Source organism: Humulus lupulus, chromosome 5, assembly GCF_963169125.1.
Source record: "Humulus lupulus chromosome 5, drHumLupu1.1, whole genome shotgun sequence".
In the NCBI taxonomy this organism is placed as follows: Eukaryota; Viridiplantae; Streptophyta; class Magnoliopsida; order Rosales; family Cannabaceae; genus Humulus; species Humulus lupulus.
The window spans coordinates 24,047,686-24,065,184 of NC_084797.1; the positions used below are offsets into that span (position 1 = coordinate 24,047,686).

Below are 17,499 nucleotides of genomic sequence, written 5' to 3' on the forward strand. Positions count from 1 at the left end.
TTAGTGAGATTTGGAGAAAAAAATTGATATGAAAAAAATAAACTAAATTGATCGTGAAGGTAACTGGTTACAATTAGGTTTGAAAAAAAATATGAACAAAAAACTTGTTGCGATGGTAATAGATTATCTAGGCAGACTTGAAAACAAATAGGATCCAAACAAAAAATCTAAAATGATTATAATCGTAACTGGTTACAGCTAAGTTTGAAAAAAATCAGATCTGAAAAAAAAAACAGTAATTGTGAGGGTATCTAGACCTAGAAAGAAAATTAGATCTAAACAAAAAAAAAATCTAAATTGATTGTTATTGTAACTAATTACAACTAAGTCTGATGAAAAAAATCAAATATGACTAAAAAGAATTAGTCGCCATAATACCTGGTTACTTAAACAGATCTGGAAAAAAAATTAAATTTTAACAAAAAAATATAAACAAATCATGACTGTAACCAATTACAATTAGGGTTGGAAGAAAAAAAATCATTTCTAAAGTGCAAAATTAGATTTAAAATGCAAAATCAGATGTAAAAAGGAAGAAGAGCAACCAGAACAACCAAAATAATAACATTAAAACCAACAGAAGAAGAAGAACCAAAGGGTGGTGGAGCTGCATCATCGTCAGGGGGTGGGGGGCTGCGTCTCCGACGGAGGGCGAAGGTGGTGTCTCCGGTGGAGGGCTGAGAAGAAAGAACCAAGTGGGGAATGAGAGATTGAGAAATGAGAAAATAAAGAGAGATATATGTGAGAGAGAAATGAGATGATGAAAAAGTGTAAGAGAATTTTGTAGAAAATATGGCAATTTATTTTTTATATTTTATGAAATTCCCATGTTTAAAAAAAAATTGAAAAATTCACTATATTTTGTAGCATCTCATTTTTTTGTCCATAAATATAAAAATTCATATACTTTTTTCTTATATTTATGTAAATTTCTATTAAGAATTAGTGGCATTGGGGTCCTAAAAAGCTGAGCCCAATTAATTAAGAAAAGAAAAGGGTTATGTGGACCAGAACCAACTCTACTTTACGAGGCTGAAGAAGATTATGGAAAATTTGCACGCCTTGTTATATAGTATTTGTTTTGGTGTATCATTGTGTTGTCCACTAACTTTTAGGCTCCGGAAATGTAGGGAACATATACACTGTGGATCGATGAAACTAGTTTTTTCTTGGTGCTAATTTGCTCGGATCACTATCAACATTTGTTTTTTTTGGATAAAATATTAGGACGGTCACTATCTACTATTTACTTTCACCTAGCCTTTGCTACAAAAGATTCTTCTTTTTGCTCTGAACCTACTATGCCAACTCTTTAATGAACTTTAGATCCTCACATTGATTCACCTTTTTTATTCTTTTTGGAGGGGTTTATGGGTGCAGAACTGTTTAATGGGCTTGATAGGTACCCAATCAATTGTGGGCCTTTAAACATTTCACGAGAGTTGCCCCACATTGTCTCCCTAATTTACAAAATATCACTGATCTCAAATTGACACAAAATAACTCAAAACCTTTAGGGCTTGTTCGGTTTACTTCTACGTCTAGAGAGTAGAAGAAGAGAAATAAAAACTTAGGACATGACAAATTGACATTATTTTTTTATTTTTTGTTTTTAAAGTTTCGTTTTCATAAATAAGAATAGAAAACCGTTTTTTTTAAGAAACGGCAGTATATTAAACAATGGCAAATGCCAAGATTACACAAAAGCAAATAAATCAATCAGAACAAAAATAAGAGGGTAGGCCAGGCCACCAAACTTTTGCTTGCTCCATACCTAACGCAAGGTTTTTAAAGAGTGAGCAGTAGTAGTAGTGGCTCTATTACAATGGCTAAATGAAATGACAATAAAACTTTTACATTGATGAAAAATCTGATTCAAAACTATCCCAAATTTAGAGAAAGAAATAGAGCCTTGAAGAATCACTTGACATAGTCTTATACAATCAGATTTGACCTGCACAGCTTTGTAGCCAAGCCTCAACTAAAAAATAAGACTTTGAGCATTGTAGTTGCTTCAACATTAATGTGATACTTCATTGTAGAACATATAGGAATGGCCGAGGATCAGAGGCAAATTCCTCATGTTGTGAAATTAAGTAATTAACAAATAAGGAGAAAAAGTAATGTGATGAAAAAAAGAGGAGAGAGAGAAATGACTTGTTTGGGATAACTTTTACTTTTATTTTTGGACACTAGAAAAAGATAAATAAAAGTTTGAGCTTTTAAATTAGTGTTTGGATTTATATTTTAAAAGAGTTTTTTTTCCATTAAAGAACTTTTGAAAGTTCTTGGTAAGTATAATATAAAAGCTCTTACAAAATAATATATGTCAATTTTGTCCATAAAAATAACAATAATAATAAAAAAAATTGCAATCATAAAAAATAAAAATAATAATATAAGCAAAATTAACCATGTGCACAAAAATAAATCTTTAATTATTACATAATCATAAAAAAAAAATTAATACTCATGTTTATCTAAGTATGAGTTCAGCTGCGATTTTATCACGAATAACTCCAATTTCAATCGCATCTCTTACTAAGTTAATATTTGGGTCATCGTCATTTACAAAATCATCATTTGCTTCATCACAAGATGGGAAAATCTATGTCATTAATGGTCTCTCTCCTAATAAAATTATGTAAAGTCATTGAAGCTGTAACAATAGCTACTTGTTTATCAAACTTATAATTTGACATTCGTTGCAAAATTTCCCATCGTGCTTCCCATACACCAAAACAACGTTCAATAACACTGCACAATGATGAATGAGCATGGTTAAATACTTCTTTAGAGCCACTAGGTTGACTACCTTGTTGAAATTGAGGAAGATGGTATCTTGTCCCTTTATATGGAGCTAAATAATATTTCATATTTGGATACCCTGCATCAACTAAGTAATACTTACCTGCAATAAAAAAAATTATCATTTTTAAAAAATTTCAAATCATATTCACAAAAATAATATAAATGATTACAACATACCATTAGGTAGTTTAGGAAAATTAAGATGTGTATTTCTTAATGCTTCAAGAAATATATGAGTATCATGTGCTGTTCCTTCCTAACTCGCCCATACAAATGTGAATAACATATCAAATCCACATACTGCCATAATATTTTGTGTAGGATAACCCTTTCTTCCAATGCATGGTCTTTGTTTATCTACTGGAAGTGAAACTCGAACATGTGTTCCTTCTATTGCTCCAATACAATCCTATTAATAACAATTTGATAAAAATTATAAAATCAAAATCTACATAGGGAGTTAAAATATATATATGTATATATATATATGCATATATGGAGATGACGTATTCATACTTTAAAGTATGGCCAATATGTAGGATTGTTTCGTATATAATATGGGACTTCATCAAAATTTTCAGGTGGTCTAATTTCATCCAAAGCAAGCATACTCATTTTTTCCAATACATTTGAAAATTGTCTACTAACAGTTTCACATGAATGCTGAAAATGCTCTTGAATCATTCTATTTCCTACACCATGTCCTAAAATCATCATAAACATACCAACTGACTCTTCTAGTCTCACACCTTTACTAGATTATAGTCCATAACTTCTCAATCTATCACACAGTTTACAAAAAACATGTTTTTCCATTCGAAACATCTCATGACATCGTCGACCATTTCCATCCATAATTTTCATCATAAATTTCCAGCCAGTGTGAGGTGAATTTTTACATGGTTCCTTAACCAAAAAATTATTATGATAATATATTGATGTTCTTGCAACAACAAGGACAAGTTCATCAATTTCCATTTCTTCTGCTATGACTTGTTGTTTATATTCTTCATTCATGTCTTCTGAATTTGTGTCACTATCCATTATGTATTTGAAAAAATGTACATAATTTTTATTTATAAGATAAATGAGTGTGATAAAATACACTTTAAAAAAGATAAACATGTAAACATATAATATAAAATTGTATTATTTTGGATTATATAAAATTAAAAAGATAATTAAAAAATTAAAAAAAAAACATAGTGTGTCTTTCATAAATATTAAATTCAAGAAACAAAACAAACCACGTTGTTCAAGAAATAAACAAACTACATTGTTCAAGAAATAAATAAACCACAATCTTCGACAAGAAAAAAAAACAAATAAAATATAACTTAGAAATCGAACTCTTGTTCTTTCAGCCATTCAATTTGATATTTAGGCTCCTTCATGTTAATAATATAAGTTTTATTAATATGTAAGGGTAGTTTAGTCTTTTAGCCTCTCATTATTTTGGCTATATATTTTGTTGCTTTTGTACTCTTATTTTCATCTCTTTCGTTATAATGAAAACCTAACCTCCCTTTTGATTCTCTCTCAAATCTTCTTTTGTCTATTTTGCAAAATTATCATGGTATCAGAGCAATGTTCTTGAGTATCCTCAATTTGGCTCTGTCTTTGGCTTTGATTTTGAGGTTTTCGCACCAATTTTGGGGATTTCGCACTTTGGTCTGTCTATTTGGATTTCGATTGTTCGTCATGGCTGGCACAAAAGATGATTCGCTTCAGTCCATTAATGTGCAATTGAATGGGCTGAATTATTCGTATTGGCATTATATTATGAAAAAATTTCTGAAAAGGAAACGTATGTGGGGTTATGTTTCTGGAACTTCCACAAAACCGAAGGACGATAAGGATGAGAGCTTTGCAGAACAGTTGGATCTTTGGGATGCCAACAATTCGAAAATCATCACTTGGATCAACAACTCGGTTCAACAATCAATCGGTATCCAATTGGCGAAATATGAGACGACGAAGGAAGTTTGGGAGCACTTGGAAAGGCTGTATACACAGTCTAATTTCGCAAAGCAGTATCAGTTGGAGATTGACATTCGGGCCCTTCAACAGAATAGCATGACCGTTCAGGAATTTTATTCTGCTATGTCTAATCTATGGGATCAGCTTGCTTTGATTGAATCAGCGGAGTTACGGGCATTTGCCCCTTACATTTCTCGGAGAGATGCACAACGTCTGGTTCAGTTTTTGATGGCTCTTCGAGATGAGTTTGAAGGTCTTCATGGAACAATCCTGCATCGCAGTCCTCTTCCGTCGGTTGATTCGGTGGTTAATGAGTTGTTAGCAGAAGAGATTCGCTTAGAGTCTCGTGTTGATATAGGGGGGGGGGGGGCAGAAAAGGGGATTCTTCCTTCTCCGAATCCCTCTGTCTTTGCAGTTCCTCATCGCCCAGCCTCCAACAATCAACACAAGACTCAAGCCAAGGTCGGCTACGACGAATGCAGTTTTTGCAAGCAAAAGGGACAATGGAAGGCTCAATGTCCCAAACTGTTGAACAGGGTGCAATCACCGAATCAGTCTTCTCACTGGAAATCTGGCCACCAACCTCATCGACCTCTTCATTCTATGTCTTCGAACATGGCAGCTATTGTTCCACCTGCAGATTCTGGAAGCACTCCTAGTACCTCGATTGATACACTCACAGAGCAGTTTCAGAAGTTCATTGCCTCGCAGCCACACGCCATGTCAGCCTCCTCACACATAGGTTCCTTCTAGTAGTACACCAGGTATATCTTCCTCTATATGGGTCCTTGATTCTGGAGCTTCACATCATATGTCACCTAATTCCAATTCCTTCATGTCCATTAAATCAGCACCCTCTGTATCTGTCATGACCGCTGATGGCACTCCCATGCCATTAGCAGGGATTAGCTCGATTTGCACTCCAAAAATGTCATTCTCTGATGTATATCATATTCCAAATCTTACTTTGAATCTTGTCTCTGTTGGTCAATTATGTGACTTTGGTTTCTCAGTTATTTTCTCTAATTCTTGTTGTTATGTGCAGGATCCTCATTCCAAGAAGCTAATTGGGACAGGCCGTAGGCAGGGGGGCTTTACATTTTAGATGAGTTAAGAGTTTCTGATGTTGCAGCTTCTAGTGTCGATTTGTCTTCATTTCGTTTAAGTTCGTCTTCGTCTAGTTTTTATTTATGGCATTCTCGTCTTGGACATGTATCTGGTTCACGTTTAAAGTACTTAGCTTCCACGGGAGCATTAGGAAAGTTACAAACCCATGATATTTCAGATTGTTGTGGTTGCAAATTGGCAAAATTTTCTGCTTTACCTTTTTATAAAAGTGTTTCTGTTTCTATTGCACCTTTTGATTTGATTCACTCTGATGTGTGGGGGCCATCACCCATTCTAACAAAAGGCAGATCACGTTACTATGTCTCTTTTATTGATTATTATACTCATTTTTGTTGGGTCTATCTAATGAAACATCGTTCTGATTTCCTCGCGATTTATTATATGTTTCGTGCTTTTGTTAAAACTCAACATAATGCTGTTATCAAATGTTTTCGATGTGATCTGGGTGGTGAATATACCTCCAATCGTATCTCTGAATTTCTTGCTTTAGATGGTACCTTACATCAAACCTCTTGTACCGATACACCAAAGCAAAATGGGGTTGCCGAAAGAAAACACAGACACATTGTTGAAACTGCTCGTTCTCTCTTATTGTCTGCTTATGTTCCTAGTGAGTTCTGGGGGGAAGCCATTCTGACTGCAGTTCATTCAATCAATAGAATTCCGTCATCTGTCACTTCAGGTCTGTCTCCCTTTGAAAAACTTTATGGTCACGCTCCTGATTATTCTTCATTGAGAGCCTTTGGTTCCACATGTTTTGTTCTCCGTCCTCATGTTGAACGTAGTAAGCTTACTTCTCATTCCGCTCTTTGTATATTTCTTGGTTATGGTGAAGGTCAAAAAGGATATCGATGTTATGATCCTGTTAGTCAAAAACTCTATGTTTCTCGTCATGTTGTGTTTCTTGAGCATATACCTTTCTACTCTATTCCATCGGACACCCCCAATCTACACAAATCTGATCTCACTCGTATTGATCCATTTGATTCTTGTACTGTTGATACTCTTAACTCTGCAGATGTCGGTTCTCAGCCTGTCGAAGTCCCTTCTGTCCCTACTACTGCCCAAGATGCTTCTGAGATTGTGGATCCTGCTCCTCCTCCTCGCTACCCTCAAAGAATTTGTAAGTCCACACAGTTACCTGATTTTTTCTACTCCACTTATTCTGATTCTTTCTCTTCTTTTTTGACTTGTATTCACCAACTCTCTGAGCCCTCTTCCTATAAAGAGGCTATTCTTGACCCTCTTTGGCAGCAGGCAATGGCTGAAGAACTCTCTGCGTTGTACAAGACAAGTACTTGGGATATTGTTCCTCTTCCTGTGGGGAAGCGTGTTATTAGTTCCCGTTGGGTTTACAAGATCAAGACTAAGTCTGATGGGTCAGTAGAGCGATACAAAGCTCGTTTGGTTGCTAAAGGCTTTACTCAGGAGTATGGGATGGATTATGAGGAAACTTTCGCTCCAATTTCCAAACATACCACTATTCCTACTCTCATTGTTGTTGCGTCTGCTCGACAGTGGTCCATTTCTCAAATGGACGTTAAAAACGCCTTCTTGAACAGGACTCTTCAAGAAGAAGTTTACATGGTTCCTCCACCAGGTGTTCCTCATAATTCAGGAGAAGTTTGCAGATTGAAGAAGGCTCTTTATGGGCTTAAACAAGCTCCCCGAGTCTGGTTTGAAAAATTCTCCATCGTGATTACTTCTCTCGGCTTCCACCCCAGTGCACATGATTCAGCTCTCTTTATTAGCTGTACTTCTTCTGGCCGCACTTTACTCTCTTTATATGTTGATGATATGATCATCACCGGTGATGATGCGAATGGGATAACGGAGTTGAAAACGCACTTGACTCGTGAATTTGAGATGAAAGATTTGGGTTCCCTATGGTACTTTTTAGGGATAGAAGTAGCTTACTCTCCTCGTGGCTATCTTCTTTCTCAATCCAAGTACATTGCTGATATTCTCGTTCAGGCTAGTCTCTCTGATGCTCGCACTGTTGATACCCCTCTTGAGCTTAATGTCAGGTATTCTTCATCTGACGGTGTTGCCTTGTCAGATCCCTCTCTATATCGCACTCTGGTTGGTAGCTTAGTGTACCTTACTATCACCAGGCCAGACATCGCTTATGCAGTTCACATTGTTAGTCAGTTTGTTGCATCTCCCACTACCATTCATTAGGCAGCTGTGCTTCGTATTCTTCGATATCTTTGGGGAACTCAATATCAGAGTCTACTTTTTCCATCTACGTCTACTTTAGATTTACGTGCCTACTCAGATGCAGATTGGGGTGGTGATTGTACTGATCTCAAATCTACCACTGGTTTTTGCATATTTTTGAGAGATTCTCTTATTTCTTGGAAGAGTAAAAAACAGACTGTTGTCTCTCGATCGTCTACAGAAGCAGAATATCGTGCCATGGCCTCCACTACTGCTGAAATTGTTTGGTTGCGTTGGTTACTTGCTGATATGGGTGTTATTCTCTCAGATTCCACTCCGATGCATTGTGACAATGTTAGTGCTATTCAGATTACTCGCAACTCCGTTTTTCATGAGCGCACGAAACATATTGAGATAGATTGCCATCTTACTCGTCACCACTATCAGAATGGGACCATCACTTTACCATTTGTCACTTCCGCTATGCAGATTGCCGACTTGTTTACGAAGGCTCATACTATTTCTCGTTCGTTTCTTAGTTAGCAAACTCCCGATGCTTCCCGCAAATGCATCGTGAGTTTGAGGGGGGGGGGGGGTGTGTGTTAATAATATAAGTTTTATTAATATGTAAGGGTAGTTTAGTCTTTTAGCCTCTCATTATTTTGGCTATATATTTTGTTGCTTTTGTACTCTTATTTTCATCTCTTTCGTTATAATGAAAACCTAGCCTCCCTTTTGATTCTCTCTCAAATCTTCTTTTGTCTATTTTGCAAAATTATCACTTCAAAGCTACTAAAATTTCCCTATTTGCTTTCTTTGTGAACAAGGAAGTACCAACTTTGAAAAGAGGGCTCATTGGTTCATAACCTGGAAGTGTAACTAACTTATCGATAACTTCTTGAACACTACATAGTGAACCAGAGGTTGGTGCCCAAGCTCTAGCTCCTGTAGCAGTAACATCTCTATACAACTCATCCAGTTTGAAAGAATGTTCTAAACCTCTCACTCGAAATTTAGCAGCATCTAGATATTTCTGTTGATGATTTATTAATTAGGAAACAAAATATATAGTAAGATTATTAATTATAAAAAAAATCATAATTATAAGAGCTTTGTACAAAAACCTACTCGTAACTTTGCATCCCACCATTCATCTGGAGCATCAACTGTTTGCCTCTGTATGTCCCAACCAAGTCCAGTCTCTCCTCTAAGTAATGAATCCCATAGTTGCCACTCTTTTTTAACATTATCCCAATGATTTTTCATTTGCTTTCGATCATAATTTCTTTTTGTTGCAAGATTAAATTTTTCAATAATAATTTTCCAACCTAATTTGCTCAAATGTGATCCATTTCTATTACCTGCTCTCACTTGTTCTACAGCTAAATCAATCCATTTCTCATGTGTTGGTGGATCCCAAATTGTTTTTGATTTTCCTTGTGTTACCTCACCCTCACTCGCCATTCTATTTTAAAAAAAAAAAAGTTTCATATAAGAAATGCAAACTAAAAAAACATAATAATATACACACATAATATTTTGTTTTCTCAAAATGGGAGCAATAATTATTAATAATGTGAAATTTAACTAAATAAAATTGAGTACAATAAATTGAAATCTAAAAATTAAAGAAGTATAATAATGGATAGACAATAAATCCCAAAGACATATGCAGATTTAAATGACATATATAGAAATTGATTCTCATACAATTGATTAATTTATATATATATGTGTGTGTGTGTGTGTGTGAAAAAGGTCTCTCCTCCATGATAGAGGAGGAAGACAAAAAGATTAATAGAAACACTACTTATCAAAAGTCATTAAGACAATATATTAATCACAATGGAAGAGAAATTGGATCACTCATGGATCATATTAAGAATCACATTGTAGAGAAGCAAGCAAAGGAAATACTTTCAATATGTGAATCAAATTTAATTATATCAGTATGTTGTATTATTTAAACAACTTCATCCCTAGGCATGCATGTTTTCTCTTTTTCAAATTCAGTAATAAATAAAAATCAACGGTCTAGGATAGTTTTTTTAATAATAGATATAAAATAATAATAATAATTAATAACAACATAAATGATATATTTGACCAAAAATTAAAGTTTTGTTACAGTTATGTATATGTCACAAAGAATAATAATACAATAGTGATTTAAAAGCACTAAAATCTAATATAAAAAAGTGTTGGAAACCTCTTGTTCATGTATTTAATAATGATCAATTGATGGAACTTGAGAAGTGCCATTCAAACAAATATTTTTTTACATAATTATAATTCTACAATTTACATATATCCATTTAGGCTAGAATGCATACACACTCATACATATTTTTGTAAATAAAAAATTACATATGACAATTAATAATTATACTGTTTAGGAATTTTTTTTATATACACTTTTATGTATTTTAGGGATTTTATTTTCTTAAGTAAATGCAATTAGTATATATATATATAATGTGCTATGTGAAAGAATGTGAAAAAAATAACGAAACTTCAATCTTAAATAAAATAACAAACAATAATAATGATTGTGAAAAAAATTAGTCTCATGTATATGAAAGTATAAAAAAGATAGTGAAAAAGCACATCATACTTCTATAACAAAAAATAAATATCTCATTATAATACAACAAGATCTAAACAAAAATAACAACCAAAATTTCATATAGAATATTATAATACAAAAAAATCTAAATATGGTTAGGAAATTAATTTCTATTTATAAAATAAAAAAATTAAACAAATAAAAAAAATACGATTTTTTTAAAATTTAAACTTAAAAACGATTTGTAGAAAAAACAATCGTAGTTTAATAAGAACTTTGAATATGATTAGCAGATAAAATAAATAAAAAAATTACTAACCTTGAATTTTTGTCGATCAAAAAATGAGTGAGATTATTTTGAAAATGGCTGTTACAAAAATGAAAAGTAGAGAAAACTATATTATATTCTTCATGAAGAAACTAGACAAAATAGATCAAAGAAATTACTAACCTTCAATTTTTTCTTGATGAAGAAATGACTACTGGTTTTTTTTTTATAAAAATGGTTGCTAGGTTTTTATTGTGAGATGAATGAAAGATGTGTGTAATATATCGTATTATATAATTAAGGATAAGGATGTAATTTAAATTTTTTCTTTCATAAAAAAATGGGTAAAATAGGAATTATGAAAGTTTCATTAAAACAATAAAATAGCTTCCCGTGTTTTTTTAGAGGTCCTTCCTAGAAAAGCTGACGAGTCATTACTTCTCTAGAAGCTCTCCTAAATTAAAGAAACTATTTTAATGTATCATCCAAACACACTTGAAGGTTACTTTGAGATCCCAAAAGCTCTTTTAAAACTATGCCAAACAGGGCCAAATTAATGTTTGAGAAAAAGATGAAAGAGACAGTGATGAGATAAAAATTATGTGAGAGAAAGTGAGGAATGAGAAAGAAAGTGATAAAATAGAAAATGAGGTAAGAATAAAGTATGAGAGAGAAAATATGTGAGAGAAAGAAAAAGAAAATTGACCAAAAAAAAACATTTTTAGAAAACATAGATTACAATTTTTTGTTCTCAAAATTTCCTTCTTTTGTAATTTTGTTTTTAAAAATTGTTCTTGAAAAACAATGTTAAACACCTTTATAGAACATCTTTTTATTTTTTACAAAACAAAATTAATTTTTTTAGCAACGATGCCAAAAAGGCTCTTAAGCTTTTTTAGTTTTTGTTTATATAGCCTACTTTAAAATAGCTTTCTAAATCACAAAAATATGTTCTAATGTAATTAATTTTTTCTTTGATTAGAATAAAGATAAAATAGGAATTATATTGTTAAAAATAGATAAAATAGAAAATTTTAAATTCTATTAAAATTTAAAATAGCTTCTTTTTTTCAAAAGAGTTTCCTGGAGAAGTTGGTAGAGATTGACTTCTTCAGGTCGAATATCCAATCACAAAAAAACTATTTCTAATGTTCACCCGAAATTTTTTCAAAATAAGTCCTACGTTTTGGAACTGCTTTCAAAGCCACGCCAAACAGAGCCTAATCAAATTACACAATTCTATCTCTTTCTAGATTATTCTATCATACTCTTTATTCATTACTATTTCACTCTCTTTCTATATGTTTTATATTTTCTTCTTTTAAAATTCTAGTTTTCTCATTGCTTCTCAAATTTTCTATTCTTCTTTCAATCTAGATTTTTATTTCCTTCTCTTTCTATGGTATTTTCTCTTTATCTCAGTATTTTTCTTATTTCATCGATGTTGTTCGAATAGTACCACAATTGTAAGTAGAATATTCTCTCATCCATAATTTAATTTTTAAAAACTATTCATTTATGTATGTTGACAGTAGAGATGCACATTTTTCCCGCAATGCCCCACCCCTAATAGAGTGAAGATTCTTTGGCTAGACATGGAACGAGACAGAGACAAGGATGATTTCATGTCCCCAAAGTGGGGTTGGGGCGAGGGCAACACTCCTAGAATTAATATTTTTTTTAAAAATATACATAGTTAATATATATAATAATAATACATATACATACATATTTAACGTATATATTATGTATATATATGAAGAAAAAAAATCTTTTTAAAAAATTAAACAAGTCCTCACTTTGCCTTCGTCGAGGATTAGGTGAGGACAAGGGGTCGAAAATATGCAGGGTCATGAAAGGCATTTCTCGACCTTCCTTGGCCTCCTGTGCACACCCATATGCCCTTCCACCCATATGCCCCTCTTTAACATGGTGTCGTCCTTTTATGCATGTATGCTACTTAGTCCCATGAATAACCACTAGCAAAATTTTATGTTGAGAATCATGACCATTGCTTCCATGACGTCTCCAAGGATGTGCTCTATTTCTTTTTGTTGTTTCTTTCTAGATTTTATCTCACTCTTTTTCTATAGTATTTTCTTTATCTCGTTATTTCTCTATAGTATTTTCTTTATATCATTATTTCTCTTATCATATTGACATGCAAATACCACTCATTATGCTTCATTGAGTGTTGTTCAAATGGTTCATATAGTGTAATTAGGATATTGTTGAAGCAGCAATTTGTCTTTCTATATCTAAAGGTGCAATCCAACGATGGACGATGCTTTGTCACTATTCTGGTGATGAAGTTTGCATTTGACTCGTCGGGGTCACCTGCAAGAAAGACACTCCGGGTCTTAAGTCAATCCAAAGTCCGATCCCTTTACTTTTCTATGAATCTTATATTTATAGGACAAAATATGCAAAGCAGTTAGTTAGTTCAAGCAAACCCTGGAATGGTGGGGAAAAATAACCGAATTTCCCTCCAAAACATACTAATTTTGAATTTCTCATCCAGAGGTCAGAGGCGCGGTAGCCTCTGACCCGTGGCTTCCGCCTTCGGAGCTTCTGCATATCAAAACGGGCCGTTTCGAATGTTTGGTAAATGAGGAAAGGATTTTCGGGCCGAATATTTTGGGCCCAACAGATGCCCCCTGGCCCAAGCTTCGAACAAGTGAGGCATGCTAATCTACTCGAATCTTGGGCCGACTCTTCAATGCCAAAATTTTTGCCTAAAGCCGTCATTCTTCGTAGATCGAGGCGATTCGTAGGTACATGATCATTTGATCTCCTGACAAGCTACACTTAATGCAAACACAGTTACCGAGTGAAACGTTTGGTTCATAATTTTACCTCTCATTTAAATAGTTTTATTTCAAAATAATTTTCATTCAAATTTCCAAACTTTATTCTAACTTCCAGAAAAAAGCTCTAAGGAAGAAACCCTAAAGATACCCCTTTGTTCAATCCTACGACCATCATTTCAACCTGCATAATCATGTCTTCTCGTTCATCTCCTGCCTTTGGATCGTGAAGGATACAAGAATGCGTATGAACGCATACGCAAATCGTTCGACATTCCTGACAATGTCACGGTGAGGATGCTTTCGAATGCTGAGCTTCAGGAATGGCGATTCAAGGATGTAGTTAAGCCTACCAAAATCTTCATGAGTCTGAGACATATTGAATAGCTCCGCTTCCCTCTTCCTGCTCTGCTAGTTCAGATAATTTCAAATTCTGGAGCTCACATTTTTCAATTTCTCCCAAATGCTATTCAATGAATAGTCGGAGCTCAGATGATAGGGAGCCTCAGGAATGTCAACATTCAGTTAGACGACATTTATGCATGCTTTACCAAGTCCAAGAACAAGGAAATAGAGGGAAAACCTTGGAAAACCTTCTACCTTTCTCCCAAAAAGGATCGGAAAATCTTTACCGATTTCGATAGCTCCCATCGAAATTAGGATAAATACTTCTTTGCTGTTGGAGGAGCGTGGTATCCTGAATTCCTACCTCAAGAAATTTTTCCTTTGGCCAGGGTGTTTATAAAAGGTGAGTTACATTTTTCATTCTGTTCCTTATTGGTTTTAATGTGAATTAATCATATCTGGATGATTATATGTTAGTTTAACTCTGCATATTACTGTTTTGCTTCTTTGTATCAGCTTTTTTCTTGGCCTCGGGTTAACATGAGTCCTGAACGGCAGAGCATTCTGACAGAGAAGGGCTTCTGCATGAGTCTAAGGAGAATACCATTAGTATCAGGGGTGTGTTAAACCCCTACTGTATGCAAATTATGACTCGGCTTTGCTTTGTGGACCGAGTCGATCCTGGCGCCGTGCGAGTTAGATCGCAGAAGGGTGACATGACCCTTAGCAAAATTACAGCAGCATGTGCGAAACAGCTAGGAACTTTTATGAAGAAATATCCTCCTACTTCTTCAACTCTGTCACTGTCGAAGACTGAGTGTGAAAGGGCATGTTCTGAGACCTACGCTGCATGTGCCAAGCGTCAAGGGGTCCCAGAAGGTAAAAAGACAAAGGGTTCTGGTCTAGTTTCTGCTGCAGAATCGTCCCCTGATAAGTCTGGCCTATCGCATAGATCTTCCTGTATTCAAGGGCGATCATCCACGCCTTCTGACGCTCTCCAAATTTAGCCTCTTCAACAAGTGCCTTTGCCTACAGACGCCTTAGGAAAAAGAAAGGAGCGTGAGGAATCCTCTGGTGAAGATGCGGACGATGGGAAGTGCATTTCGTCCAAGCTTCAAATCCCAAAGGGTTTTGTCTCCACTGCTCAAGGATCTCCCCTTGCAATCCCCAAACCTACCCCAGGAAAGTTACCAACAGGCCAGGCTCTAACGTTGTGCAAGAAGCCACATGTAATTGGGTCTTCCTTGGAGGCAGGCTCAGAAGAGGTGGCTCATGCAGCGGGCGTTTCTTCTTCTCCATCTAAATCATCAGAAGTGGTGACTGGTGATGGAGTGTAGGGTGGCTTACCAGTTGAGGCGAAGTCTCATGTCGTCTGTATGAAGTCGTCAGAGGCATTACCCTCTGCTTCTGCTTTGGCTGGAGGATCTGACACTGACCGTAAGCGTGGCTCAGAGGGGAGACGTCCTTCTTCTGCCTCTCGTAAGAACACGCTTCTGGAGGATGCTTTCGGAGGGGGTTTTGAGTCTACGAACACCCCTCTTCTGCCGGTTGAGCCAAGTATGACCGCCGTTTCTGAAACTACCCCTAGGTGTCAGGAATCAGGGGCTGCCGAAGTAACAGGTGTTGACACTCTCAATGTTAACGTTTCCTTATTACCACATGTTGCTTCTGAGTCTCATCCAGAAGATGTCATTGTTGTGTCTCCGAAGGGTTCTAGTACTTTTGAGTCTCCTAGTGCTTTCTTGGAGCAGCTAACGTTTTCTACCGTGCAAACGCCGGTGTATCTTCCATGTGATTTGGATGAAGATGATATCTTACTTGTACGCCCTTCCAGGACGTATTCTTCTGGAGTGGGAACAATTGCGCTGGCGTCTGATAGTGTTATGGTGTCGACGTTAGCAGAAGGTGGGAAGTCGGCTGCCCCCGTTGCTTCTGCTACTGCATTAGTAGGGGGAGAAGCAAATGATAGAGCAGGATTAGTGTCGGAATATGGTCCTTCTGCGTCTACGGAAGTGATGGAGGAAATGCTACACATAAGCAGACCCCATCTACCTACAGAAGCAATTGGATCGTTGAGTGGGCAAGGTGATTTGCTACAGCAAGTATCAGACCACATTTGGATGGTAAGTTGGTTAAAAAATTAGGCCCTTTTTATATCTCGTGGTATGTGTATAATGTTATTTTTAATGAGTGTAATTGATGTGTCACAGAGCTATGTATGCGCTTCTGCTGCAAGGCGAGAATATGCGGCGGCTGTACAGAATGGCTCTAAATTGGCGGAGCAGATGGTGAAGTTAGAAGAGGAGCGGGCGGGGAGAATGATGGCTGAAGCAAATCGGGATGTGCTTGTGGAAGCCATCAAGAAGTTAAAGGTAGAGCTGGCAGAGGCTAAAAAGAAGGTGACTGCCACAGAGGAGGAGCTGGTAGGCACTGTCGGACTCGAAGTAGAGCGAGACAAACTGAAAGTTGACTTGGTGGGTATGACCAATAAGTGGATGGAGAAAAATCAAGTCTACGTACAGCATGAAGCCCGCATGGAGAAGCTTAGCAGTATGATAAATGACCTTGAGGAGGATATAGTGTCGTTGCAGACTGATAAAGAGATCCTAAAAAAAGAGAAAAAAGAACTGCAGCGAAAGTCAGATGAGCTTGAGGCTAACACAGCGGATGCCAAGAAGCAGAAGCTAGAGACTGAACTTCATCTAGGGAAGAAGTTGAAGGAAGCAAAAGAGGCGGTGACCGAAGCCAAGAAGCAGTTGGAGGAGATGGCTGAGGTATGCGACTCTTCTTTAGTTATTAATGTATTGGAAAATTAATGGGTCCATAAGGCATGTGTGTTGATTTCATAATGTTTTTACTTTTGCAGAGGGCAGTAGAGGCGGTGATTGAAGCCACAAGGTAGCGCATCCGAGATCGTGAGATCACCGAACGCAACTTGTGAGGGTGGCTGAGGTAAATACTGCGAAGTACCTTGATCTGGCATTACGCAATAAGAAGCAGACCCCAGAGGAGAAATGGGCAAAACTCAAGATGTATTGTAAAAGCATCGATGTGAAAATAGGAGAGTATGATGTCGACAAGTATTTGAATGAACTCGGGGATCTGCAAATTTCCTATCCGGCGTGTCATCTTGAGAAGTTGAAGTTGAGGGGCGACGCGCTGGGGTCGATGTATAATGCCAATGGGGAAGCTATTGAAGATGGTGTTGTCAATGAGGCTTCTGAACAAAAGGCAGTAGAATCCGTGCCAGTTGCAGAGGCCAAGCCAGATGGTGAAAGAGGTGCCGTAGAATGAACGACACACTATCTTTTTGTTAAATTCTGTTATGTTTTGCTTTGTATTAATTTTTGTATATGCATTCTTTGGTATTTTTTAGCCGCTAGTATGTAGACAATTGTAATAGAGCAAATTATCAATACAAGTTTAGCTTTGTT

The 17,499-nt window shown here is 35.9% G+C and overlaps 2 protein-coding genes across 2 annotated transcripts; both read right to left on the bottom strand.

The window, feature by feature from the left end:
- Positions 1-518: 518 nt before the first annotated feature.
- On the bottom strand, positions 519-3,855 carry LOC133778963 (uncharacterized). Its single transcript, XM_062218972.1, has 5 exons — positions 3,585-3,855; positions 3,328-3,503; positions 3,139-3,220; positions 2,676-2,911; positions 519-677 (listed from the first exon to the last, which is right to left on the bottom strand). Exons 1-5 carry the CDS (start codon positions 3,853-3,855, stop codon positions 519-521), a joined length of 924 nt encoding a protein of 307 aa, XP_062074956.1.
- Positions 3,856-8,857: 5,002 nt separating this feature from the next.
- On the bottom strand, positions 8,858-9,543 carry LOC133778964 (L10-interacting MYB domain-containing protein-like). The gene is made up of 2 exons (XM_062218973.1): positions 9,208-9,543; positions 8,858-9,112 (listed from the first exon to the last, which is right to left on the bottom strand). Exons 1-2 carry the CDS (start codon positions 9,541-9,543, stop codon positions 8,858-8,860), a joined length of 591 nt encoding a protein of 196 aa, XP_062074957.1.
- Between the last annotated feature and the right edge of the window lie 7,956 nt (positions 9,544-17,499).

Bases quoted from the DNA above. Each gene is read 5' to 3' on its own strand.
- LOC133778964 (XM_062218973.1), bottom strand. From the start codon at position 9,543: ATGGCGAGTGAGGGTGAGGTAACACAAGGAAAATCAAAAACAATTTGG. The intron at 9,113-9,207 runs GTAGGTTTTTGT...AATCATCAACAG, and splicing joins GGTGGGATGCAAAGTTACGA to AAATATCTAGATGCTGCTAA.
- LOC133778963 (XM_062218972.1), bottom strand. From the start codon at position 3,855: ATGGATAGTGACACAAATTCAGAAGACATGAATGAAGAATATAAACAA. The intron at 3,504-3,584 runs GTTATGGACTAT...GACATGGTGTAG, and splicing joins ACTGTGTGATAGATTGAGAA to GAAATAGAATGATTCAAGAG. The intron at 2,912-3,138 runs GTTATCCTACAC...TTTTTATTGCAG, and splicing joins ACCATGCATTGGAAGAAAGG to GTAAGTATTACTTAGTTGAT.